The sequence below is a fragment of the Myiozetetes cayanensis genome, unplaced genomic scaffold (genome assembly GCF_022539395.1).
Source record: "Myiozetetes cayanensis isolate MyiCay16 unplaced genomic scaffold, myiCay2020 scf27, whole genome shotgun sequence".
NCBI classification, from domain to species: domain Eukaryota; kingdom Metazoa; phylum Chordata; class Aves; order Passeriformes; family Tyrannidae; genus Myiozetetes; species Myiozetetes cayanensis.
The window spans coordinates 1,946,470-1,974,140 of NW_026087488.1; the positions used below are offsets into that span (position 1 = coordinate 1,946,470).

Sequence of the window (27,671 nt, forward strand, 5' to 3'; positions counted from 1 at the left end):
GCTCAATGCCTTGTCAAGGTGTCTGACCACCCCAAACAATGAACAAAAACATGGCAGAGTATTTGTTGATTAAAAATAAACGCAACTATATTTAATATTGTCACTGTGAAGTAACATTTCCCACGGTTGCCAGCATTTCTGTACCCACACAAAGCAGGTCCACAGAGTGTCAAGTTCAAGCCCCAGTCTCTAGAAATCTCTCACTGTCAACTCCAAACTGAAATCACAGACCAGACCCCGAGGAGAGGCACCGAATGGAGCAGCTCTGCAGCACAAAACCTCAAGGAAAGGAAAATGTGCTCACTCGGGGAGGATGTTCTCCTTCTCAGGAGGCTCCACAATGCTCAGGCAGCAATCTGCAAACTCCACAAACAGGGGCTCCTGCATGAACTTCCTCATGAGGGAGCTTTTGTCTTTTGCCTGGTCGATGGTGAGGAGCAGCTGCCGGAGGTGTGGGTTCAGCAGCAAAGCCCTCAGTTCTTCTGACTCCCCTTTAAAAAGAAAAAAGATAAACAGCAGTAACCTCTCAAGAGGTTACAAGTGAAGTTAACACCTTCCTTATTTTGCAAACAAACTTTCAAAGAGACTGGTGAAAGGTCAAATATCTGATATGTAACTCTTTAAGGCCTTGCAACGAGCTGCACGGCTGGGAGCAGCTCCACGCAGAACTCCTGGGAATGGGGAGCATTTCTGCTGAATCCCCACCAGCCCCGCACCCGGCAGGCTCCCGAATTCCCCAAACTCACCTAAAAGCTTGAGTTTCTGCAGCGGGACTCGGTCCTGCTCGTCCTCCTCGCCCAGGATGTCCTCCAGGGACCAGGGGCCGTGTGCGGGACTCGGCGGGGCCGGGGGGGGTGCCTGCCCCTTGTCCCGCTCCCCGTCGGGACGCGGCGCGCAGCGCTCTGGGGACACAGAGGGTCAGCCACGGCACAGCCCCGGCACAGCCCCGGCACAGCCACGGCACAGCCCCGCACAGCCCCGGCACAGCCCCGGCACAGCCCCGGCACAGCCCCGGCCCCTCCCGGCCCGTACTCACCGCGGTGGGTCCGGCAGCACCGCACGGAGCAGCTGCGGGAGAGACGCGGAGCGTGAGGGGCCGCGGGGGAACCGCAGCGGCACAGAGAGCCCGCCGCGCCCTCACACGACACCCCCCGGGCCCCTCCGCTCACTGCGGGGCGGCACAGCGCGGACAGCGCTCCCGGCCCGTGTCCCGCTCCCCGCACACCCCGCACGGCCCCGCCGTGCACTCACATCCCCCCCGGTCCTCCCCTGTCCCCCCCGGCTCACTATGAGGCGGCACAGCGCGGACAGCGGTACCGGCCCGTGTCCCGCTCCCCGCACTCCCCGCACGGCCCCGCAGCCCTCATGGCCGCCCCCAGCGCCTCAGCCAGGCTGGCTAATCCATCGCCGAGCGCTCCCCCGGCCAGGCTCGCTAATCCACCGCCGAGCTCAGGGAAGGACCGAGCGCGGCCCCGCCCGCCGCGGGGACCGGGATTGTCCAGAAACAGAGATGGAAAATGTGGATATCCAGAGATAGCGGCAGATATATAGGGAAACAGAGATATCTAGAGAGATAGAGAGATCTATAGATATCTATAGAAAGATCTCTAGTAAGATCTATAGAAAGATCTATAGAAAGATCTATAGATATCTACAGACTGAGAGAGATTAGGTGTCTATATAGATTACAGATTTCTATATTGTATAGAAATAGAGATGGAAAAAGGTGGACCAATAGAGATATCGATAGACAGAGAGAGGGGGAGAGAGAGATCTCTCTATATATAGACAGATAGAGAGAGATCTCTCTATATATAGACAGATAGAGGGAGATCTCTGTCTTTCTCTCTATATAGAGAGAGAGGTAGATCTATAGATAGAGACAGAGATGTATAAAGAGATCTATAGGTTTACAGAGAGAGATCTATAGACACACAGAGTGATCTACAGATAACTGGAGAGGTACAGGTATAGATATATCTCTCTAGATATCGATTATATATGGGGGGAGAGAAGGAGGGGAGACAGAGAGAAAGAAACATTAGATAGATACACAGATATATAGAGATATGAGATACAGAGAAATATAAATATATGTACAGATCTATCTATAGAGAGAGACAGAGATATCTAGAGTTACAGATGCAGAGATCCAGACCCTCTGGAGGGCTCTTGAAGGATCCCAGCAGTCCCCTTGGCTTTCCCAGTGCCCACCACTGCCATGGGCAGTGACACATCGAGTGCTCTGCTCCTGACCTGGCACCTTCCCGATGTCACTGTGGAAGTGGGGACAGAAACTACACCACAAAGCAAATATCCCACCCAAAACCAGCCCGGGTTGGCCTTCACCATCGGCCCTGTGGGAGGTTTTGGCTGAACCTGCTGTTGTTGAGGGTGAAATGCAGATGTTCAGGTTGCAACCAGACACTCCCTGGGGCTGAGGGTGGTGGGAGCTCCCAGAAATCCCTGACAGAACAGCAGTGCTCCAAAATAAAACAAGGAACAGGGAAAAGAAATTATCTTGCCTGAGTTACATTATCCATTTCAATAATTCATTTTAATTCTGTGTCACTTAGGGCCATCCATTTCCTTAAATATCTGAATTTTAATTCAGATCAAAGGAACTCCCCTGGAGTCCTTCAGTGTGAAGCAGCACAGGAGAGGGGTTTGTCAGCAATAAAGGGAAGGACTGGGTGTCAGATTTGTTAATGTGATGGCATTTCCCATTTCCTACATTCTGTGCATTGGTGAAACCCCCCAGAGCAGCCTCTGAGCACACTTTGGAACCAGCAAGGGGAGCTGATGGCACCAGACCTGTCAAAGCCAGGCTTCTGGCTGGGGCAAGAGAAAATAAAACCTGTCTTGGTTCAGGCAAGAGATCAGAAATTTGAGCGCTGAGGTTCTTCTAGAACATCTCCCTGTGTGACTAAGAATAAACATCCACCTCCACTAGGACCTGATAAAACAATATCAACTAAATAAATATTCAGCAGCCAATTTTTTTTTTCCTTTTGAGAGAGAGAGGGATTAAGACCTTTTTCTTTTACAAAACACCTGGTCTTGACATCTTTATTTTGTTTTTTTACAGGCAACTCAACTTCAGTTTAATCCTGAAGGATCCAGCCGAGGTTTTCACCCAGAACAGCACGAATTTCACAAGCCATGGACTCGAGTGTGCCTCTATAAGCAGAAATATGAAAGATGTAGCCACGGATGTCCCACAAAAACACTTAACCCAGCTCCACACTGCAGTTAGAAGGACACCAGGAGAACAGGGCTGAGTGCCCCGCTAACAAAGACCCACCCAGCAGTCAAAGGGACAACTCGACTGAGCGTAAATGAGAAAGTAAACCGACAATTTCGCTCCCCAACTGCTGAGAATTTTCCAGCCATTAAACTGCCCTCAAAGCCATCCAAACCACCCGAGGGGGACGGGAGCGTCGGCAGCGAAGCGAGCGCAGCAGCGGCCGCCGATTTCCGAAGGCAGAGTAAACAGGGCTAATGGGGTTATTTTTATCTCCCAGGAAAGCAGCTCCCTGATCCCAGCTGGAGGCAAAGCAGAGCAGGGGTACACACTGCCTGCTTCCCCAGGGAGAGCCAGGCAGAACAGCCTCTCGCTGCTGAGGGCGTGGGGAGGCACAGAGCCCGGCGTCGAGGCTGGAGCAGACCTCCAGGACCAAGTCCATCCACCATCCCACCACTAATCCGTGCCCCCAGGTGCCCCATCCACATGTTCTGGGAACCTCTGTGGTTCTGGAGGGGCTGCAGGGCTGTCCCTGGCTCCAGGCCCAGCGGCAGCGCCGCAGCAGGGGCAGCCCCGCCTAGATGTGCTCGATGGCACAGGCTCGGACGCGGCCGACGGAGAGGCACTTGAGAGCCTTGAGCTTGGCCCCCAGGGTTTTGAGCTTGAGGGTGTAGATGAGGGGGTTGCCCAGGCAGTTGATGGTGATGAGCACGGCCGTGCAGTTCCTGAAGATGTAGACGCCCGGGTAGAGGTCGATGTGGCACCGCTGGTTGGTGGCGTCAAAAATGACCCCGGCGAAGAAGGGGGCGTAGGAGATGAGCGCCAGCAGCCAGATGAAGATGCTGGTCCTGGCCACCTGGGTCTCAGCCGATTTGTAGGTGCCCGTGGCCTGCCCGCACGCCTTCATCCTCAGCTTCCTCCTCCTCAGGATGATGATGATCCTGAGGTAGGTGAACAGAGGGATGATAAACGCCACCACGACGTTGGGGATGGAGATGAAGATGAGGTAGTCGACACAGAAGGGGCTGTAGAGGACCGAGACTTTCTCCTCCTTGTGCAGGCAGTTCCACCCCATCAGGGGCAAGCAGCCCAGAAAGAAAGCGAGGACCCAGTTGATGAAAACCACGGCTATGGAATGGTTTCTGGCAACCCTGAACCTCGTCCTCATGCTCTTGGCCACAGCCAGGTACCGCTCGACCCCGATGCTCACCAGGTTGTAGATGGTGGATAAAATGGACGTCGTGTACAGGGCGTAAGGGGCGAGCATGTCCTTGGAGCCAAAGATGGTGATGTCGGGGTTGGTGATGAACAGCGCAGAAATCCAAAAGCCAGAGAAGCTGGTGAAGAGATCGGAAACGGCCAAATTGCAGAAGAGAATGGAGATGGGCTTGTGCAGGTCCTTGGTGACCAGGCGCATGAAGATGACGGTGCAGTTGAAGAGCACGGACGCGACGTTGATGGTCAGCTGGGGGATGCCCAGGGCAAGCACCAGAGAATGATTCCAGATGTTTGTGTAGTTAGCAGAGCAGTTTGGGAGTCCATTCATGGTGGAAGATCCTCCTTTCAGCCCTCAGTGAGGTCGGCTTTACTCATCCCGCACTCTGTCAGAGACCACACCACGCGAGAGCTGCTGCTGCCACCTCGTTCTCCAGGCGCAGAATGGATCCTGCCACGCAGCATCTGTTGCCACATCATCATCATCATGATGGTGGATTAAACTTTAACCACCTGTGCTTTTAAATATTTGGGTTGCCACCTCAGGGCATCGCCAATTAACGTCGAGTTGCCAGGACAGCCCAAACTGGAAAACACATTTGCTGCCGCGCGGATGAGCTGCTGCAAACAACCTCTGCCAGCAGCAAAATCTGGCCACATCTTGAGAGGATGAGTGATCACATCGGGAGTTCAAAATTCTTTAAGGATAGCCTAAAATGGAATTAATGTGGGTTCAGCTTTAACTCGCAGATAAATTAGATGATAAAGGATTAGAGAGGCAGGAAAGGGAGAGCAGAGTTTTGTGGGTTGGGAGGGGGGAGTGTGTGACTGATGGAGCTGAAATAAGAACATCAGTGTTGTGTCACCAACCTGGCCCCCAGCTCCTGCCTAAGCAGTTAGGAAAATGCCATTTTCCCACCTTAATTCTTGGATGGCAACGTAGCTAAACAACAGCAGGCATCATAACTCCTGCTCAATGTAGGATATTTTGTGTTTATTTAGGGTATGACCTGCACATTAATAAACCAACACCAATATCACGATATCTGTTCTTTCTCTACCTTTTTAAAGGCAAGTGATTTTTGAGCTCTAGATTTAAAATGCTTGAGCCTTGGAGAAAAAAGCCTTTGGGACACACATTCCATGCTCTCAGCAGAGGGCACTGCTGGAACAAAATACAGGGTTCAGTGGGAACAGGGAGATTTTAAACAGCAGAGCAGTTCAGGTGAGCAGCACAGTTACCCAGGTAAAGCCATGTTATGTCCAAATTTACTCTGATTTAATTCATTTCTCACTGTTATCCTAACAAAGGATTAATTTCCATTAGTGGCAATTTTATCCTGGGATATTGCCAGGCAGCTCAGCTGAGTTCATGGGCTTTCCACATTCAGCACTGACATCTGATCATTGCTCTGGAGCTGGGAACCCCTGAGCTCTGACAGCTCTGCCAAATTCACAACACCAGAAATTCAGGCTAAAATGGGGGAGCTTGAGAAGGAAAACCCTAGGGCTTCTTTTTTCCTGTTGAAGTGCATGAAAGTCTGTTCAGGTTAGTGTGCAATCAGCACACAATAATTATGTGCTAGAAATGCTTTAAGTGTTCCAGGTGGTCCCACAGCAATGCACAGAATGATTACATAGGAAATAAGGGCTGCAAATTGATGAATGGAGCCTGTGGATAATATCTTAACATCCTATAAAATATCCTTCTCCCAGTGTCCCAGATAACCCATCCCTTGTGCATCCTGGAACCCTCCCTGTCAGCCACACCTCTGGTGTGAGGTTGCAGCTCAACAAGGGCTCCACTATTCCTGTCACCCCATCGGTGCCAACGCCTCGAGTCAGCAAACCCTTTCAATAATCTGAAACGCTGCAGATATTCCTGAAAACGCTCCTTGAAATGGCTCTAATTTGAAAAATCCGGCGTTCAAGCACTTAAGCACTAAACGAGATGAGATAGGAGCGTAATTAAAATAATATCGAGTAGCATAAACAGCTCTTCACAAAAGCTTTGTAATCTTATTTCCCTAATAGAATTACAGAAAAATTAGCATAATGCTGCTAGATTAAGGGAGATGATATTAGTGTGGCAACTGCTTGTTTTTTAGTGGGCTTTAACTTGCAGAAAACCCCCAGGTTTGGGCATTGCAACCCTCTGGGATGCAGCTGGAGCTCTCAAAACCAGGTGAAAACTGCTCTGAATTGAAATCCCAGAGACAGAGCTGCCACCCAGCCGAAGCTCTGCGTGTCCCAACCTCAGCTCAAGGGCGTTTTTCTGCCCCCACATTGCGGGAAGTGGGCGATTTTCCTTGGACTTACCTCACCCTACCCCTGTGAGGAAAGGCTGTTATCTACGTCCCATAAACGGGAAAAGAGCAATCACATTATTTGTTTAAGATCCCTCAGAGGTCCAGAGAGCTCAATCTAATCTGCAGTCTCTCAGGCTGACACCTCAAACACTGGCTGTACCCTGCTGTTGGCAGCCTTTAATTCAGATTTATCTAGACCTTGCCTTCTACAGCATTTTTTAGTTTACAGTTGTTTTCCTTTTAGCTCTATCATTGGTTTTATATTTCTTTATCTGAATGTCTGAATTGGTGTTGTTTTGATACGTGTCACGTGTTTGGAAGTGGGTTTATTTTGTAGAGAATCTCAAAGTTCAATAATAATTACCTGATGACTGGGCCTGTGGAGAAGGAAATAATCACTGAACACGTTGAAGAGACGGAGAAAGAGACACCAGAAGCTTCAGGCTGAAGTTTTAGTGATGATTCAAGTGGCTGTTGTGGAAAATCCATCTTCACCCCGCTGAGCTCACAGTCTCAGAACTGCCCTCAGGACAAGCCCCAGCTGGGACGTTCCTTAAAGCAGGGAATTCTGTCCAGGATCTGAGTCCCAGCTCTGCTCAGTAACCCTTGGACAACAGACACCCTTACCTGGGTGTGATGCAGAGCAACCAAGTGTCCTTTGTGCTGACAGCACCCTGAGGAACTGAGCTGTGCCTGAAACCACGGGAGAAAAAGCTGCGTCCACGTGATGAAAACAAGAATCCCACAAAAGGTGAGCTGCAGGTGGGTTGGTGTCACCTGCAAGGTCATGGACACACATTGTACACACAGGACAGACCAGGCACTGCAAGGATGAGGGGATTCCACTGTCCTGGTTTCTTCCCTGCCACGTTCTCCCTGAACTCACAGCCAATTCCTACTCGTTCCTGACACTCCAGACCTTGTTTGTTGGGAAAGCCAATGGTTCAGCTTTCTCCCAGTTGCCCCTGCACTCCAGCTCTGCCCTTTCACAACAGACAAAACCCTTCCTGAGCCAAAAAATGGCTGAGCTGAGCATGGAGGGAGAGCCACCCCTGGATCCAGAGTTCACTGCCATGACCTTCTGTGGGACCAGAACATCCACCTGCCCACTCTGCCAGCGGGCACCACAGGGCCTGCAGAGAAGAAACAGTCACCAAGGGGAGGCACACAAATCAGGAGCCTATTTATCCAGTTTATGTTTTAATTTATGCAGATTAAAGTCTTCCTTTTTGGAGAGGAAGGCACAAATGGGGTGTATGATCTCCTTCCAAGATTTTTCTGAGATGTTTTGGAAACAGAGAGCTCTGCTCCTCCCCCGCCCTCTCTCTTTGAGGAGTTTGGAGTTACCCAACATCCCAGCTCTGTTTCAGGGCCCTCAGCAGGCACATGAAGTGAAGACAATCATCAGGCTTGAAGTCTCTGAGTGCTGCTCAGCAGCATGTTACCAACAAAACACTGGCAAGGATGGTTTGCTGCAAGGACACTCCCCAAAACAGACCCTTCCCCACTTTATGCAGAGCCAGGACGCCTCTCTGAGATGCCAGAACTGGTATTTTCACCTTTTGGGGAACTTGAATTGACCTGTCTCAAAGGCAACAAGCAGGAATAAATACCTCAAACCAGGTGCGTGGCAAGCAGAGCCTTCCACTGATGGTTTAGATGTGAAGAAGGCAGAAAACACCTTAACCCCACTCCTGAATGTTCCATGGAAACGACCTTGTACCTGTTCCTCAGGGAGGATCAGAGCCAGCCCACGTTCCTCGTGGAAGATGAAGGCCTGATGACTGTGGTTCACCACGAGCTGTGAAGTTCCAGATTTCCTGTGCAGCGCTGTGGGAATTGTAACCAAGAAAATGGCAACACACGAGTAAATGAGGAGCACTCAGCGCGTTTTCTCACACACAGGGTGGGGTTCCCAGTCGTGAAACCCATCTGTGTTTGAAGCCTCTTCCCTCTCCCATCCCAGGTTCAGTTCCTCCTGGCTCATTTGTGACCGGGGTTTGGACCCAGGCCAGTCTGACCCTCACAACCCTCAGAGCTTCCTTCTGAGAGCAACAGCTCAGCCCCCAGCCCACAGAGCTGAGCCACAGCCTGGATTTTGGGTCTCTGATGCCTTTGTGCCGTGGGTTCAGCCCCAGCCAGCCCTCATCCCTCCTGCTGGGACATGCGATGTGCAGCCCCTCAGCTGGAAGGCTGGGGACAGCTCTGGGCTCCCTCCCCTCAGCGCATGGAGGCATCATTTGACTCATGAAAGCCTCATTAACCACCACATCCCCCCCAGGCTCCCCATGGTTCAGGACCCAGGCTGGGGGAACATCTCCAAAGCCTTTGTTGCTGTGACCCTCAAGGCAACAAAATAAATGCGATTTTCAGTGGTTTTGGTGTTCCCACCTCCCCTGTAGCTAAGGACACAACTGCAATAATTCTGCCAGGAAAAAACCAGCCTGCAGTTCAGTGTTCTGCTGTCACCTCCCTGCTCAGCTTTGACTCTCACCTTCTCCGACCAAGATCCTCACATATCTTTATGTTCAAAGTCCAAAACCCACCCACAGAGCAATTCCTTTCGAAATTATCCCGAGGAGCAGCGGTGCCATGGAGAACTGATAACCAAGCACATGCCAGGTGAGTTTCCTTAGAGAAAAATAAGGGGATCACCTGATGTCTGCCCTGCTTATTTAGATTACAGGTTTTATAAGGAGAGGGAATGTCTTTCCCTGAGCGTGCCTTTACTTTCTAGCACAAATAAAAGCTTAGCTGATATGATTGCAGTGCAATTTATTAGCAATTTAGTAGTGATAGGCTGAGAGGCTTAGAAAGGAAAAAAAAAAAAGAAAAAGAAACAAGCCAAGAATCCTGATATTTAAGATCAAAATTTCTAACCCTGTTTTTCAGTCCTGAACAGAGAGTTTCCAGCAGGCTTTTTGCTCTCAGAGAGCGAAACAGAAACAGAGTGAAAGAAATCCATGAGAGGGTCCTTTCAGGTCCTCACTGAGGACCATCCCCAGGAAAGAGAGGAGCCCAGGAGTGAAGTGGCTCGTGGATGCCCTTGAAGGCTGCCAGCACCTGCCCCCTCCCTGCCCTACGTGCTCAGAACGCACCTTGCTCCCCGAGCCCCGCCGGGACCGCGCGCTCGGAAGTGAAAAAATGCCACTAATTCCCTTATTGTTCTTGTCACTGCAGCAACTATTTATCTTATCCCCATGTGCTAGGCACATCATCCTCTGTGCAGGCTCCAACTGCCTAGAGCAGGATGGAAAAACACTACCCAGCAGCTCTTCATTGTTGGGGGGTTATTTATAGCCGGTTTTTTTATGAATAAAAGAGCTGCTCGTGAGTCAGCTGTCCCGGTGTTACTGCAGGTCCCGAGCCCCTGCGACCCTTCTGCTGACAGCACAGCCTTGCCCTGGGAGCTGCAGCTCTTGGGGAAGGCAAAAAGCACTTTCTTGGCTCCTTGTTTTTTAATTCAGCCCCTGCTGGCTGACTCTGCACACTCAGATCTGCTGGCAGAGCATCACTTCACTCCATCCTCCCCTCCGTGGAGCAGCACTGGGTCATCCTGTTCTTCTCCCACCCAACCCAGCGTGGACAGAGAAGCCTCTGGGGAACGGGAAGAAGTTGTTTCACTCCCTCATTTGTTTTCCTCAGCTGTATCAAAATCCGACCCCAAATTAAAAGGTGACACCGTGTCTGTAACAGAGCAAAAAGCAGTTGTGTCGCTTTTCTGTTTGTTGAACGAAAAGTCTGAGCTGCCACTGAACCAGGCACATGGAATTAAAAAAATCAGATAGGAAAGGGGACAGAAAGAAAATCTGTAAATATTATACTATAGCAGCAGAAGCAGAAAGCTAAGAAAAAGGATTATTAAAACCAGTATAATTCCTTAATTACGTAAGTAAGGTGTTGCATGTCACCTATTAAACATTTCCTGTCACTGCACACGGAATTCCCATTTTCCAGTCCCACTAATCTCCTGCAGTCCTGAGGGTTGTGGGGTAGGGATGGGGGGAGTTGGGGCTTTGTTTCCTTCACAGTTTTTTTTTAAAGAGAACACCAACCTTAACACTCACACGTTAATCAAATGTCATGGGGGCTGTCAGGAAAAAATCAGCACTAAATAAAAACATAGCATTTCAGTGAGAGGTCACTAAACAGGCACAGGTTGCAAAGCCTCAGCTATTCACTGAAGGCTCAGTGCCAAAGAGCCTCATTCCCTTTGCCATTCATTTTGGGGAATGAATAAATTCAGGCAAATCAGGAGCGGGGTAAATCTGGAGAAATTACAAAGGGGAGGAGTTCACCTTCCTGCTATGGCTTTCAGGTCTGTCCTGGAGTACTTACTCCAGTATAAAACTGAGAGCAGAAATATGATCACATCCTGAGGAGTCTAATCAATTCTGGTCCCAACACTGAGCCTGTTTAAAACAGAGAATGGAATTGCTGTTCCTTGCTCTGTTCTCTCTGCACATTCTCAGGACAGACGCAGTAGGTAAGTCCTTGCCTGCTCTTTCTAACCCCCTGTTAAGGTTACTCTGATTTCTGATTTGCTTCTGAGTGTCAGGACACGCAGCACAGGCTCTCTGATTCTTCCATGTGGTAAATGAACAATGATTTATTTATTTCTATGGGATTTATTATTTGTGCTAAAATATCAAGCATAGATTTTTCTCATGAATGAATGAATGAGTGAGTGCTTTTGGGTTGGGGTTTTTTTTTCACCTTTGGAGATTCTATCTGCCTTCCTCTTCTAAGAAAAATCAATGAGGTTTGACTTGATCTCTACAGTTAATTATATTTGTGCACTTATATCAAAGAGTAATTTCTTTACCTGTAAAACTTGTTAAAACTTAAAGCAAATAGCTTGTTTTAGTTTTCCACTCCTATTGCTTTGCTGTTTGTGATATAAGGTGAAATTCTGCTGAGAGAGAGTGAACAATATGTCTTTGCTGCATCAGCCCAGCAGCCCCATCTATTTTTGCTCCCTGGGCACTATAAGTACACTGTGCACTTACCCTGGCTCGATTAAACAGCCATCTATAATTAGTATTGGAAAATGCAGAAGGCATTTTAACGCTTCAATTTAATCAGCAACGCTGCGACATCGAACCAATCCCCTTTCCTGTGCACACACAGCCTCAAAATCAAACCCTCCAAAGCCAAGAAGGGTCTATTGTTTGCACTAAACTAGCCCAGAGTGCAGTGAGGGAAGGAGAGCTGCGGTGTTATCAGAGGTGTCAGGGGGAAACGCTGCACCAGTGTCGCTTAAAGAGAGATGGTTTTACAGCAGATCAAGGTTCAGACGCCTCAGGCAACAAGAGCTGCTCACAAAGTGCCTCCCGGGGAAACTGAGGGGGTTTCCCTTCTTTTCCTTCTCTGTTCCTAAATACCCTCCTATGACTCAGTAACTTGCCTTTTCCAGGCTCTTACCTGACAGTCCCGATCCCTTCCCTCCTCTCTGGTCCCCGTTTCTTTGGTGTTCTCTCTCCAGGGGTTCCCACCCGTGGGACAGGGAAGCACAAACACAAAGAGCCTTTGCTTTTACAAAGTCTACAACCAGTGTTTGCCTGGTATTGATTACTGACTGATTAACACTTTGCTAAATTTACTGCTCTGTTGAGGGATGTGTTATGGAAACTTGAATGACTATGTAGAAAACCTTTGTGGTTTTATTACATTGGTGTTAATAATTAGCAGATGGAAATAATATAGGGGATGCATATAACATTTTGTGGGTGTTTTTGTCCCCTAATCCTGATTAATTCTGCTTTTTTCCCCAAGTGCAGAGCCAAACTACACAGTTATCAGCACAAAAGAAACCTGCCATGCCCTCCACCTTCTTTTCCAAACTTTTCCTGAAGCAGCAGCTTCAGGGGTTACATTATGCTAAGTCAAAAGGGCTGCACATTTCAAGAACCCTCAGCTTCTGAGAATCAATTACTTCTTGTCATACTCAGAAGGTATTTTTTTAAAAAAACAAGCAATCCCTTTCCATCTCACCCCTTTTCAGAAGGAGCTTGAGGGAGATCCCCTGCCCAGCTCATTTAACCCCCCTCCACCTGGGCTGTTCTAATCTGGCCAGCTCATCACTCCCCACACTTCAACGGCCAAATGACTGATTGCTAATCTTTCAAACTGCTTTCAGCCTTGACCTGTCTTAATATCAGAGCACCTGGGTTTTAAAATTACTGCCACTGGTCCTTCCAGGGTTCCGTGAGGAAGGACAGTTGGTTATCCCTGTTCTACAGGAGGGAAACTGTGGGACATCGGTGCACCCACCTGGAAGGGGAACCATCTCCCTTAAGGCTCTGTCCAGCCTCCCATCCACTGACTTACGCAGTAAATTCCTTCAGCAGCTGCACTGATGCACCTCAGATGGCTGGTTTGACTCCTTTGAGAGCCCAGGGATCCTCTGGTGCTGCTGTTGGGCAGAAGGGCGTCCAAAGGTCTGCTATTTCCAGCAGGAGCGTTCCAGGTATTTGAGAGAGGTTTTATTAATGGTGGATTCACTCTAGGGCCATTCAGAGAGCAGGAATATACCCCCATCCAGCAGCTTTCAGGTGGGGTTAGAGCAAGCCCCAGGTGTTGCTGAAAATAATTTTCTTTAAGAGGAATGGAATGAACCCCAGCACATTTTAACCTTTTGCTTTATCACAGGCCAGGGCTCAGCCATGAGGAGACAATCACCCACAGTCCATGCTCTGGTGCTCCAACAGATTGTTGCCTGATAGAACATGATTCCTCCAATTTTCTATATTTCTGCTTACATAGTTTTAACTTCGAGGAACATAAAATTTACATAACCATGCGGGCATTGACGTCAGCTCAGCCCTCACTCTGGGGCTTCCTCAGGGCCATTCCCGTACAAGAGATACCCGAGAGCCCCATAAACAGCACCAAAAGGGATGCTGTAACTTCTTCCCTTTCCAGTTCTAATGCTGTGGACTGCACACACATTTGTGGTTGGATCCCAGCTCCATTGGAGGGTTGGCAAAGTCGGGATGCACTTAAGACACACTCTGGGATGAAAAGCTGCATTTTCAGTTGATTAAGAAAGAAGAGTATTATCAATAACTGCAGTGTAAGACCTGGAACAGAGAGAAAAGGCAGTGAGTCATAGCTGCTCTAGGCAGTGATCCACAGGTGCTTTAGGAGGTATGGATTGCCTGAATTTCCCTCTCTCCACCACTAGCCCAGCACGAGTAAATACAGATGACATCACTGACATTATCCCAAATGCTCGACTATCTCAGTGCAGACAGACTTCTGATCTCAGCTAAGGGTCTTTATGCTTAGGGCTTTCCTCTCTTCCTCCCTGGCAACTTTCAAGCTGCCACAACAGTTGTAAAGGTTTACCTGAGGATTGTCCTCGTGGTCAGCTGCCCTGGGTGCGAGAGATAAGTGCTCATGTTTGTCAGGATGCACAGGGTGTGCACCCAGAGCAAGGGATTCCCACTGCTTCATTTTGGGGGGGCAGAGAACCGAGCCCAGCAGGCAGAGAACAACCCTGTGTGTCACTGGCAGGATCCCAAAACCAGTTACAAGACAGTATGAGAGTCACATATGGGATCTCTCACAGCCTGACAGGTGTGACATCAAGCTATATCTGTGTGGCACACCTGGGTGACTTTGTGTCAGAGCAGGAGTGCCTTGAGCCCCTTCCCAGCAATCTGCATGGAGTCAGAAAGGATGTGTGCTGCCACACTGCCCCCACAGCTCCCACACTGTCCCCACAGCTCCCACACTGCCCCCACCCTCCCACGAGGGTGAATCCTGCTTTGTTTGATCCGTGCTGTGCCCAAGGCAGCACATGGATATGAGATCCCTCAGTGGCCATCCAGGCTCCTGAGCAGGCAGGTTTTTTCCTCAGCTGATGCATCCAAGGGCATCCCAGCTGCCAGTCCAACCTCACTGCTCCCTGCCCTGCAGCCCGTGGTGCCACAGCAGGAGTGGGCAGCTCTCCAGGGACACAGTCACATCACTAATGCAGCGTTCAGGGCTCAGCCTGAGGAGCAGCAGAACGCTCCAGACTCATCAATCTGTGTGAACATGCCAGGGCTGAGCTCATGAGAACTGCAGTGTGCTGCATCATCTCCTCCTCCACCAGCATCCCAGATCCCAGGGCTCTGTCCTGCTGCCCTTCAGCTCTGGGAGAAGGACAGGAGCAGGGCAGGAGCCCCTCACAGCAGCCACACCCGGGTGACAAGTGACATGACCTCAGCTTAAGAAATCCTCTCCTTCCTCCTGCAGCAAAAACATCAGCATAAGGACTGGAACACCCCTTTTATGCTGCCAGCTGGGCACCGGGAGTCTTAGGAAAACTGGAGCCACGTTTTCTCCTGGCTCTTACACTGAGATGCTGAAGATTGGAGTCAGAAAAGCACTTCCAGAGACAGGTGCTGCTGTGAGACACTTTTCTCTCAGCTGCCCAAATAACCAGCACGAGCCTTTGGGTGTCCAGGACATGCTGCAAACTCCAGTGTCTGTCTCCACAGGAACAGGCTTTTTTCCCCCTGTTTTTGGCACTGCAGGAGATGCTTTGTTACGTTGCAGAATATATCTAATGGCCTGTTATTAGATTTTTAGTTATATTTTTAGCCCTGAGATCAGTCATCCTAAACTCAGCATAAAAGGCTGCAAAAGGACGGTAAAGCCATAAAAGGCATTTGTTTGAATTCAATTTAAAAATACTTTAAAAAATATTCCAAATTGTATTTTTATTCAACAGAGCAAGGCAAAATCCCTCACAGGGGCAAGTCACCTTAGCCCTGGATACTCATTTTTTTGGTTAAAGAGCAGCTTCTACAGCACATTTACGAGGACACAGATCTATGACAGAGGCTACACCAGTACCACAGGTCACAGCTAAAAACGTTCTCCTGGCTCTGACACAAAGGAAGTCGTTTGCAGATGTTAATAAGGCATAGTTAGAACCCTTCACTCTCTGGGTTTTTCCTTATGTGTGTCACAGAGACCTCACTGAGCCAGTGATTTATGTGCACATGTGATTTATGTGTACGTGTGCAAATTATAAACACTGGGCTCCAATCAGATGTGGAGACTTGTAATCTTTCACCACTACAATAAAGCTCATTTTGAAGGCTGAATCCCCTTGAGCTACCCTGGAATGCACATGCATGAAGGTGTATTATCATTATGAAAAACAAAATTCCAGGTAAAAGTGAGCAGAAGGGCGATGGACCATCACAAACACTTGTTTTTACGTGGTTAGGACACACAAACTGAGGAGCAAACCTTTGGAACTGATTTTGTCTGTCAAAGTGGCTGATTGGGGCTTCCTGAGGATGTGCAATACTTAAGAATGTATAAATAGGCTTATCTATACATGCTGAGTTTGTGCTCAGCATATCTCATTAATTACAAAGACAGGCTTCGATAACAATCGCTTTTTAAGTTGTTTTGTCTTTTGTACTAAAAATAGTAAGTTTTACAAAGCCAGCTAAAATTAGGATGAGCTCGACACAAACCAAAGCCAAAAATACATCACGTGCAAAACCAGCTTTTGCCACTTTCATGGAAATTGCTGCGAAGGTGACAGCAGATTTGGGGATGGATTAGAGAGCAGTAAGGAGAGCTCTGGCCCCGAGGGCAGGCTGGGCTCTCTGACAGGGAGCACTGATCCGTGTGTCCCAAAAAACAGGGAATGGTCAGCCAGGACTGTGGCTGAAAGGGTGACAGGAGGCTAAAAGGCACAAACAAAGGAGTCAGTCAGTGAAAGGGAGAAGGGATTTGAGCTAAAAAGCAGCCCAGGATATTCTTACTGTCCCACTGCTTCAGGCTGCTCGCGGCATAAAAGTCATTTACACTTCCAGAGATTAAACACAGTTAAGAAAGGTATCTGTCAAATGTAAAATTAATGATTTTCAGCCACTCTGTCAGAGGGACAAAACCTGTTTTAGTGACTCCTCTGTGCGTGTGAACAAGTGAAGAGGGCATTCTGAGCCCGCAGAACACACCTGTCCCACGCCACTGGCCCAGGGATTGGCCTTCCAAGGCTCTGCAGCTCCAAGTAGGGCAGCAAAGCAGGCAACAAGTAGGACAAAGTAGATTTAGGAACTTTTATGGAATTCAGGCAGTCTGAGCGTGGTCCAAAGAGCTTAAGGGTCTTTTCCTAGATCACACAATAGCGGCTTGGCAGCTGCTCCCAGCCTGGCTCCCGGCCAGCAGCGCTGTCCGAGCGGACAGGAGGGGGAGTTCTCAACTGGGGGAATTTTCTGCCTCGAGCTTCCAAACGAGGCCCGATAGCTGAAAACAATTGAAAACGTTTACAATGAAACGAAAACAATACGTAATTGTATTGTTTTCCAGCTTGTTCCCTGCGCCAAGAAACGGCTCTGGTCAGGAAAGCAGTTGTAAGTTTGACGAGGAAGAAACAGAGATAAGTAGGATTGCTCGCTTGCCAGGAGAGACTCCCTAAATTTAACTGTCCTGAACTCTGGGGAGGAAGAGGAGGCCTTCACCACAATTCAGCCCCACTCTAAATTAAACCTGTAAAGCCAGTGTGACACCTGTGGTGTGGTACATCACTACGTAAATCAAGGACTCATAACACGAGGTAAAAGCAAGATATAGGTGATAATACAGGAACTGTAGGTCCAGGTGTGTATATATATATATATAACTATATCTATATCTATATCTCAGTGCAATTATTTCAGCACCTCAGCTATAAAAACAAAGAAACAGAAAAAAAACCCATTAAAATACTGAAAGACCCACTTTCTGCTGCGTTTTTCCAGGCAATAAAATAAATGATAGGAAGGAAACCGGGTGAGCTGAGGTTTGATTGAAAGAGCAGTCAGGTGAGGGGAGGGCAGGGTGGGATCTGACAGGCACCCAGACCCTGTAAGAAAGGGGGGGTCAGAGGAAGGGGGATGAAGGATTTGGAAGTTGAAACGGTGGGAAGGTGAAGGCAACAGTTGCCAAGAGACGGGACAAGGGATGGATGAAGCAAGAACAGGAACTGCAGATTAGCAGGGAACTATTTGAGTGCTGTAAACACCAGGGAGGGAAAAGAATTGTTTAGGGTGGTTCAGTGATGTTTCTAGGAGTGAAGGGATGCAGATAAGCAAGTGGAAAATGTAAGCTATTCCACAGGAAACATTTCCTGACGGTGAAGGCTCATAGACTGTGGAACAGCCTCCTAAGGGAAGCGGCAGGAGCCACTCAGACAATTAAGACTCCACTGGACAACATATCTTAGGGCCTAATCATGCCTGAGACCACAGACAACTGACTGGATGTGACAAGTACCTTTCCTTCTTGCTTCAGAAATAAAGCCCTAAAGCTCAGGGGAAAAAAGAGCCATTGTAATGCAAGGTCCCTACGCAGGGAGGAATCACACCTGACAGATAAAATCCAAAGGCAAATTTTCCTTGTAAGTGACTCAGGTTCCTTCTGAGCAGTATCTACACAAAAGATCCTGTTCTCCAATGTTCCATTGCTGCCAACCAAAAAAGGTCTCTAATTCACAATAAACATTAATTCACTGTTTGCTCAGGCATTCTGGAATGTTTAATTAGGTCATTGTTTAAGGTTTAACAGCTTTAAGGACCTTTTTCTTATGAAATGCTGAATTTATATCCTGTTCTCCTTCACTGATACCATCCACCTGTCTAAACCACAAACGAGATAAGGACTTGATAGAAAACACAGATTCTGACTTTGTTCATAGACATCAGGAATTCCCTGGAACTCTTGCAAAACTCAGACACTACCTGTAAGAATTCAACAGAAGAAGGGATGAACACTCCTGAGTGCTGGATGTGAGGCAGCTGTAGCCACTGAGGGATGGATTTTTTAAATTTCATGTTATTTGTAAAGTCTTTTTCTCCCCTTCATCTCTATGCCGTGGCTGAAAGACTTTCAGTCTGCTCACAGGCATCACTCAGAGGTGATTGAAACCCACAGGTTTATTTGGGAGACCCTGCCGAGCACCTGCTCAGGCAGTAAAAAGTCAGGGATTGCTTTGTTTGAGAAGGGTGGGATGTGGACTCAGCAGTGAAAGGCTCCACAAGCCACTTCCATGGGACAGAGGCACTGATTCAGGACCACTGACAGCATGATCTGGTGATCTTCCCCTTCCCTCGGTGTCTCCTGGGGTTGTCTTTGATTGTTGTGATTCTGCAGCCACGGTTTGGAAGCCCCACAACCTTATCCCCAAGGACCTCGCTGCACTTACTCCCAGTTGTGAATCCTATTGACTGGAAAATTGGATTTTCTTCACAGCAGAGCTCTGATGACTGAGCCCTGCTCACCTCCCGTTGTGCAAACCCAGAGCAGAGCTTGTTCCCGGAGTTCAGGGTAAACAGCCCGGGATTCCTCCCCCAGCCTTGAGTTCTCACCTGGCAACTCCCCTCTCTGCCTTAACTCACCTCCCAGAGGCTTGGAGAGCAAATCTTTGCAGGTGGCTGTCCCCTCTTGTCCAGGTTATCGCTGCTTTCTTTCTCCTAAAGGTTCATCTGTGTGTAAATTGCCAAGAAAATCCCAACCCCAGTGTGGAACTGTTAAAGCACAGGCTGAGCACCGAGTTGCCAAAAATATTCCTGGAGTCATTCAAACACTGCCTCATGGGACATGAGCAGGCACGTGAAGGTCTCCTCACCTGGCATTCTTGGGGCACTCACTGATCAGAATATCGATTAAGGTGCTCGGTGACATCCCGGAGCTCCCGGTTCTGCTGTGCCCTGGTGAAGGGTGAGGAAAGCTCAGCTGGAGCTCAGGCCACTGCTTGGTGCACACCAGACCTGCAAAAAATGCCACCAGCAATTTCAGAAAGTGAAATTTGGTGTAGGGTTAGAAAGCTGTCAAAAAACAAAACCTCGTCAAATGGGAATTTTTTTGGATAATTGAAAGACATCAATGGAACAACAACACAGAAATCCCTTCGGTTCTTCCAACAAAAACCAACAGCATTGTTTACTTTTCCTCTCAGCGTTACTAAACACTTGCTAAACCAGAAAGTGGAGTCAACATCATTTGTAGTTTTCAGCATAAATTTAGGTTCTGTGAAAGAAAAACTGGAACTCTCTTTTTTTTTTTTTCAAGGTTATATTAATTGCCAAAAGCTTGTCCAAGTCTCCCTCTGGGTTATACTTACCCACCTTTTATGTCAGGGCTCTATTTATAACTTCTAAATCCTTACTGGATGGATGTATTGCTCTGCTGCTGATATCAAGATAAAGGTGGTAAAAGCCATGATGAGACTTCCAGCAGGTGTGTTATAAATTACAGATTCTGGTAATTACCAATTTAATGACAGGACCCATCCACAATAATCCTTAAAATTGATTTGCCATTTCCTAAACTGTCTATAATTTACTAGTCATGAGAAAACAGGAGCTCTAGTATTAATCATGATTATAAGAGGTTTTGAATTGTTATGGATTCAAGCTCAGTAGTTGAGTTCTCAGTAAGAGAACTATTCCTGTCCAAGGCCTTTTGAGGTTTAGAACTGTCATAAAGAGCCACTGAAGGAACCTGTGACAACCAAACCAGTCCCTACTTTCCTGACCAGATCAACACATACCTCAGTTAAACCAGCTCTTTTCCTCTGAACTTTGCATTTCTTCTGGCAAAGAAAAAGTTAAAATTAAGATGTTGTATTGAAAAAATTCGCAGCCATCTCTGTGGGATGGATTACAGCTGGGTTAGATCCTTCAGATCTTCCAGGAAGAGAGATCCTTCACCTCTTAAAATTCCCTATTGCACCAAGTAACCTTTCAGATAGTTCCTGGAACAGAGTAAAGTAAGTCCTCTTGCATAAGGGAATTTACAAGTCAATGAAAGGTTGGCAAGAGCAGAACCGATAAAGGGAATTTATTTTAACACCACGTGAATTCAAATGTGGAGCTTTTGCCTCCAGAAGCCACCCTTGGTTAGATATTTAAGAAATTAAACATTTTACCCTAATAAAATCAGGCAGAAGACCCCAAGAAGTTCTCAAAAACCTGTGTCCAGTCATCACTCCCTGAGGATCCATTTCACTGCTGATTTTGGGGGGACAATTTGTGCAGATTTTGAACACCTGCTGTTTTTATTTCCTCTTCTTCAGTGGGGAGCCACTGGTGTTACCGGTCCCAGAAGTGTGAACACCCGGACTGTGAAGGTACTGCTGGCCCAGTGACTTTCCCAGTCACATTCGTGATCCTTCCATTTAGCAAAGGGGCTCTGGAGAGAAACAATGCAAAAATTCTCAGCACTTGATGCTTTATGTGCACAAACAGGATACCTGGGGGAGGGTTTTTGGAAGATACCAGTGGTGGTGGTAACTGTTCATTTTGTTCCAACGCTACAAATATAAAAATAACTCCAAAACAAGCTCCAGAGGAGATCCCCCCTGATACCTCCAGTTTCCCAAGCAAGAGTGTGTTGGTTGGGTGGTTTGGCTTTGTGAGGGATTTGCTGTCTACAGAAAACAATTGTTTCCTTCCCCCTGCCACAGATCCTCACCAGTGGCACCTGACAGATCCTGCCTGCAAAGGGGACAGGCAGTCCCCCATCAACATTGTCACCAGAGACGTCGTTTATGACAGGAGCCTCAAGCCTCTGACCTTTGAGGGATATGATGGGAAGGGGTCTTCAAAGTGGAATGTAGAAAATAATGGACATACAGGCAAGTACTGGCAAGTACTGGGGGATTTATCTGTGCCATTCCCTTCTTCCCCCTCCCGGGCTTGGTGCTGGGTATCCCTACAGCAAGGAAGCACAGATGAGATATCCCCCCTTGTACTTCAGAGGTGAAACTTCCAGAACACCCTCAGATCCAAAGTTTTCTGGGGAGTTTGAGGGATTTATCAAGTTTTTGGGCTCTGGGCGTGGCCCTTGAGCGTCTACATCCTGTAGATGTGCAGAGACAGAGCTGTCCAGGGAACTTCTAACCCCAACAGTGTGGGTGCGAGAGGGGTTCAGGACAACCCTTTGGGCAGAGACATCTCATTTTCTGCTGGATGCTCCCCCAACCCTTCATTTCTGGGCTTGCCCTTTGCAAACTTTGCTTCTGCACAAAGAATTCTGCTGAAGAAAAACGTAACGTGGGACAGTCACAGACCCGTGGCTCGTGGTGTGTGAGTCCTACCAGTTCTTTAAATAACCAGCTAAAATCTTCTCAGACTTAAACCTGTTCTCTCTGCACACAGAAGGTAATGAGTGTCTTGATCAGCAACTTATTGATTCAGTAAACAGTGAATCAGTGAAAAGCAATTTAGAACTGTTGCACTTCCTCCACCTTTTATCACTAAGAGCAATCGTAATGATGATGCTTCAACAGAATTATGCTCAATTACTTCAGCTTTAAAAATAAATCTGGGGTCTGCTTTATTTTAAATTATTGTTAGGTGCTCTTAAAATCTTAGAGGGGTTATTTTAACCACCAAATCCTTACAGCAGAAAGCAGCAAGTGGCAAATATCTCCTGACTCAAAAGGGAAGGGTAGGAAGGCAGCTGGGGAGATCTGAACAGCCAGAGATCCTGGTTTAAAACACTGGCATTGTGAAAGATCAGAAGGATCTTTCATATTTTGACTTTTCACTGATAAATTAGTGGCTTTGCCATGACAGAATGGTGCTCTAGGATGTCCACCTTACATTCCTCCTCCACAAAAATTACTGTTTGTAAGGATTGCTCAGCACTCCCACCTTCCCCAGCCGTGCACGAGGATTAGGGGGTTAATCTGGGCTTTTGAAATCTCTTCCTTCTGAGGGCAACCAGTTCCTGGGCTGAATGGAACAGCCCTGGAACAGCTACTGCTGAAATTCCAGCTGCAGCTGGAAGCTCCAGGTGAGATTAGAGCGTCCCTGTGTTGGGTGAGGGGCAGATAGCAAGGTCAGCGTCCCAAAGGTCTCACCAGCCAAATAAACAAAGCCCACAAAGATCTGTGACTCATCCATTTACAGATAAAAACGCAAAGGAACTGACTCATGCAAGCTCCAGGTTCATTTGGAATTCAGAACACAAATGAAATCTCTGGGGCTGCAATCCAGAATTCTCCTATGCAGAGAAAAGTGCTGTGTTTAATGTAGAGATCCTAATAAGTAAAATTTAAAATTATATGTCAAATGTATCAAGCAAGTGATGGTGAGGTCTAGCTAGAAGAATATCTCCTAAGAACATTTTATTTTGCTGTTAACAGCAGATCAAACATCACATTAAACAGAAGTAATGGTTTAGATGCTTAGGCTTAAATTGCAGCTCTACTCTAAATTAAAACAGAACATCTTTAAACCCTGCCTAAAAGGAATGTTGCAGGGTAGATAATAGGAGATTAAAACAATGGTTAAACCCAAACAAACTGTGATCAAATTTACTTTGACAGAGGGTGTTTTCCAGGACAAAAAATGAAGGAATAGAGGGTCTTCTGAAAGGCAGAAGAAGCTCTGACTCCTGAGGTCATAATGGTTTATAATGCATTCCAAATTAAACTCAGCTATAATTAAGAGTTCAGTTTCTGCAGTGTTGAATTTGTGGAACACTTGGCATGAAAAACCAAGCCAGAACTTTCAGACAAATCTGAATCTCTGCTCTCACATCCTACCAATGCCTGATCTGATTTTTGCCTTTAAAACAGCTTCCCTTTTTTCCCCCCAGTGAAGGTAACACTGGATGCATCCCCCAAAATTGGAGGTGGAGGTCTGGCAAGGAAATACAAGGCAGTGGAATTCCATTTGCACTGGGGGGTCCCAAGCATGCAGCAAAGCAGCCCAGGAGTGCAGCAATACATCCCTGGCTCAGAGCACAGCATAGATGGGGAGAAATACGCCATGGAGGTGGGTGAGAACGCTGGGGGGTTATGGGTTTTACTGCAGAACTCTGCTTTTCAAGATGCTTTTCACAAAAACTATTGGCTGGGTCTCCCAGGGAAGTCTGATGGTGGGAATGTGGAAGGGAGGACACTGCTCACTCCCAGGAAAACACACTGGTTTGGCACAGCACAGGCACAGAGCAGACTCCAAAGCTGGGGTTACACAGCACCTGGGAGGAGAAATGTTTTAAAGTCTGCACAGATTACCCTCTTCACACGTTAAACATAATTTCTCTGTTTGGAAGCCCAGTGGTAAATTGCTCTCCCACTGCTTACCCAGCTTCATTTCTGGGACTGCACCCACTGACCTGTGCAAGCAGAGATTTTCTCTTCAAGGCAAGACAAGTCACCAGTGCAGATACACAAGGACTGGTGGAAGGAAACCACCCCCCTTTCAAACCACAACATGAAAATCTGCCTGTCCCAGTGCACAGGCTGGGAACTGAGGGCAGTGGAACACAGAGCACTTCACCTTCTGAGGGAGGAGTGGTGTGTGTATGAAATGATTGCTGATGGGCACGTTCCAAATTCACTGATTGCACAGTTCCTGCCCCAGGTCAGGGGGCTCGAGCTGTCTGTCCCCAGCCCACAAGGCACGAGCAGCTCCAGCCCCACAGCAGTGGAAAAGGAGAAAATAATTGTTCTTGGCTCTTGTGTTACAGCTGCACCTTGTCCACATCAGAGAAGATGTTCCCAACGTAGCAGAAGCCAAGAAGTACAAGGATGGTTTGGCTGTGCTGGCCTTCTTTATAAAGGTAGGCAGTCCAATTTCTAATTGTCCATCTCAAACCTCCCAGCAATTTGGCTGAGTGATTGTTTATGTCAACACTGCAGTACACAAGACCTAACCCTCCCTGTCTTCTGCAGGCATTCTGCCAGCACTTAGTTCCTCTACCCTCTTCTACATCCTGCTTGCTGGTGCTTTTTACCCTCGTGGTTCCCTTCTGGTTTATCCACAATTAATTCAAAGCCACCAGTGGTTGAGAAATGCGTGATTTGGAATCAAAACGTTTCCATTTCAGGTTGACGAGGAAAATAAAAATTACGCAACTCTACTGAATGAATTAGAGAATATCCAATACAAAGGTAAGAGAGACACCTGGACAGGGGTTTCACAAGCTGTGCAATGAGGGAGGTGCTGAAGATAAATGTGGACAAAACCAGCAGCCCCAAGTGTTACAAGCAGTGTTTTCCCGTGGTTTGTTCAGGGCTATCAGCACAGATCGATCCTTTGCCACTGAGTTCCCTTCTCCCGCCCAAGGAAGAGCTTGGGAGGTACTATCGGTATGAGGGCTCCCTCACCACCCCTGACTGCTTCGAGGGTGTCATCTGGACAATATTTGAGAGGCCAATTGAACTCAGTCTTCTCCAGGTGAGTCCCAGGGGAGGGTCTGCTTTGCCCCTTGGGCTGCCTGCCCGCCCCCACAGCGACACAGCCTGAGCGGCGGCTCCACTGCCTCGTTCCAAACACACTCACTTGGCATTAGCCTAAATGTACTCCCTAGTGCCAGCTGACTGACCCTATTAAATCACCTCCCAAAAAATGGCAGGAAAGGGGAAGGAAGGGGAAATGACGACGCGAAAAGAAAGCCAAGAAAACCCCCCAGGTAGTGGCCCAGCTCAGCGCTTCGTCAGCGCCACTTCCACTGCTGTCACCTGCTCACTCCCAAATTTCATGGCTTTCCTCCTGCTGGCAGGAGGCCAGAACAGAATAATTCCAAATCCAAACTTTGAGCCTATCAGCACCAGCTTTAAGCAGCCCGTTTTCGACCTGCAGGGAGGAACAGGAGGTTGAATCACGAGTGCCTCGAAAACGCAGCCTGTCCAGAGGCTGCACAGCCTGGCTGAGGGCCAGCACCTGCATTTGAGCTCCTTGCTCCCGGTTTCCTCCCAGCCCCTCAGTCACAGGGCAGTGCTCAGCCAGGCACAGCTCAGCATCTGACAGTGCTGGGAGAAGTTTGGAGCAAAGACAGAAGTCCTCGTGCTCCCACCTTGTGTCACCGTGACGTGGTGGGCGAGGACAGGGCCGTGTGCGTCAGGAGGACAGGGGCAACCAGGCTCTTGAGGTGAACAAAGCGCTTGGCTCACGCAGAAAGGAAGTGCCCCTGATTTCCAAGGCTGTCAGGAGTCATCTGTGGGTGACCCCTGGCAGTGGCCTCTGTCACGGCGCTTCCTGCAAGCTTTGGTTCATCCACACCGTCCAAACCCGCGGGTTTGCGACACCGCACTTCCCAGAGTCCTATGGGGGGAGGAAAAAAAGGGTTTAACGATCTGTTCTCTCTCCTTCCCTGCCTGCAGCTCTCCTACTTTGCAGCTCTGCACTTTGATGGGAAGAACTCAACCCACATGATCGAAAATTTCCGGCCCGTCCAGCCCCTGCACGAGCGCAAGGTGTCCTGGTCCAGCGCCAGCACCGTCCTGCCCCCGGCAAAGCTCCTCCTGCTGCTCCTCACGCTCACCTTCTTCCTGAGCTCTCCTTCCCAGTGAACATTTCTCACCTCAGTCAACATTCTGCTCTTTTTTTTTTTTTTTCCCCCTTTTTTTTTTGGTTATTCTCACTGTTGTTGGCTCTTTGTATCGAGTAGCCTCTCTAATTACCAACTCGTGACCCGTATCTCAGTGCAGGATGTAACCTTGTCCTCCTCCAGGCATTGGCCAGGGACTGTGCTGCTCTTACAGAAAATGAAACCCGTTGCACTAAGCCACCAGAACCCAAAGGAACCGTAAGATAAAGCTGCGGAGCTTCACTTTCAAAATAAACCAACCCAGAACACTCAGAGGAAACCTTAGGATGGCTTGGGATGGATTATCTGCAGACCTGTAGTTTTAACACACCACTGGAAGGACACTTGACAAGGTGCACAGAGGACCTTCAAGAGGAACCTGTTCCTAAGTGCCTGTGAAGGGGTTTGTTTGGAGGATGTTTACACTCAAACCTGGCAGTCATTCCTCTAATCCCACACTGGGAAAAACGCTCCCACCCAGCGGAGCAACACGTGGGTCACCCCCACACGGGACAAACCTCACCTAACACAACCCCCTCTCCCTGCAGAGGGGCCGAATCACTTCCCAAAGGATGCTGGATTCCTCTCACCTGCTCTCCCAGCTCTGCCTTTCAGCTTTCTCTGTTATTTATTCAGCCCAGGGCCGACCTGATGTGCCACAGAGCAGCAGGGAAGCTCCTCCCCACGGACCAGGGGCACATCCGTGGAAATTCCCTCTCTTTGGAGGGCTGCATTTGAAGTGTGGGACTCTGATGATCCTTTACAGTTTTTATCTGACTAATAAAATGGGACAGCTGAAGAAATGGCTCTTTCTTATATATATTTCTTTTATATATATATATATATTTCTTTTATATATATATATATAATTTTTAATAACAATATTCACATATGGCAAAGACAGTTTTTCCAAGAAGATTGTGATTTGAACTGATACCTTCAGATCTTACCCAGTTACTTACAGAAAAGATCTTGGTGGATGGGGTTTCCTTGTGTTATAACACGTTATGGCTTCTTTTAGAAATTTAGATTTTGGCCACACCAAAATAGGATTTCATAGTAGCAGACTTGTATTTTTTTTTCTTTAGGGCAGTGTTTGCACAGATTACTTTATACTACAGTTATATGGCCATTTTCAGGAAAATCCTGGCAGTGAGAGTAACCACAGCTCACCAAAGCAGAAAAAACGGGGGGCGACTATTTTCATATTTATCAATCAATAATATAAGCTTTAAAAACACACATGGGAAAGCAAATCCACCTATTTAATGTTTAAAGGAATGATTGATACTTAAAGTGTATTTTTATGTAACAGAAAAACTTTTGAGGAGCAAACATAAACAAAATATTAAAGTTGAAAGAGACCTATATTTGAATTGTTCTGAGTTTTTATTTCTTTTGTCCTTGCTGAAGGGGAATCTGCAAACACTCTTTCAGAACAGGAATGTCACTTTTTTTCCCCTCCTGTTTTCTTCACAATATTTAGGGTTGGGTTTAGGGCTGGGTTTGCATTTTTGGGGAAGGGGGGGCAGGGATTTGCAGTGCCTGGGGATGTTTCTCCTGTCAGCAGTTTGCTGGAGATTTAT

The 27,671-nt window shown here is 47.8% G+C and overlaps 3 protein-coding genes across 4 annotated transcripts; 1 reads left to right on the top strand and 2 right to left on the bottom strand.

The window, feature by feature from the left end:
• Nucleotides 1-61: 61 nt before the first annotated feature.
• ZNHIT3 (zinc finger HIT-type containing 3) lies at nucleotides 62-1,376 on the bottom strand. The gene is made up of 4 exons (XM_050321661.1): nucleotides 1,288-1,376; nucleotides 1,037-1,068; nucleotides 747-902; nucleotides 62-491 (listed from the first exon to the last, which is right to left on the bottom strand). The coding sequence occupies exons 1-4, from the start codon at nucleotides 1,365-1,367 to the stop codon at nucleotides 301-303; spliced, it is 459 nt and encodes a 152-aa protein (XP_050177618.1). The 5' UTR covers nucleotides 1,368-1,376; the 3' UTR covers nucleotides 62-300.
• Nucleotides 1,377-3,055: 1,679 nt separating this feature from the next.
• On the bottom strand, nucleotides 3,056-12,525 carry LOC126643489 (lysophosphatidic acid receptor 1-B-like). Its single transcript, XM_050321875.1, has 4 exons — nucleotides 12,193-12,525; nucleotides 8,382-8,598; nucleotides 7,133-7,901; nucleotides 3,056-5,170 (listed from the first exon to the last, which is right to left on the bottom strand). Exon 4 carries the CDS (start codon nucleotides 4,788-4,790, stop codon nucleotides 3,822-3,824), a length of 969 nt encoding a protein of 322 aa, XP_050177832.1. The 5' UTR covers nucleotides 4,791-5,170; nucleotides 7,133-7,901; nucleotides 8,382-8,598; nucleotides 12,193-12,525; the 3' UTR covers nucleotides 3,056-3,821.
• CA4 (carbonic anhydrase 4) lies at nucleotides 11,003-27,444 on the top strand. Of its 2 annotated transcripts, XM_050321873.1 has the most exons (8): nucleotides 11,009-11,254; nucleotides 20,837-20,890; nucleotides 21,227-21,397; nucleotides 23,368-23,546; nucleotides 24,244-24,336; nucleotides 24,604-24,667; nucleotides 24,790-24,953; nucleotides 25,880-27,444. In XM_050321873.1, the coding sequence occupies exons 1-8, from the start codon at nucleotides 11,197-11,199 to the stop codon at nucleotides 26,066-26,068; spliced, it is 972 nt and encodes a 323-aa protein (XP_050177830.1). In that variant the 5' UTR covers nucleotides 11,009-11,196; the 3' UTR covers nucleotides 26,069-27,444. The 2 variants fall into 2 exon arrangements, with proteins under 2 accessions (XP_050177831.1, XP_050177830.1); XM_050321874.1 differs by lacking the exon at nucleotides 20,837-20,890 and having other exon boundaries at nucleotides 11,003-11,254.
• Nucleotides 27,445-27,671: the final 227 nt, after the last annotated feature.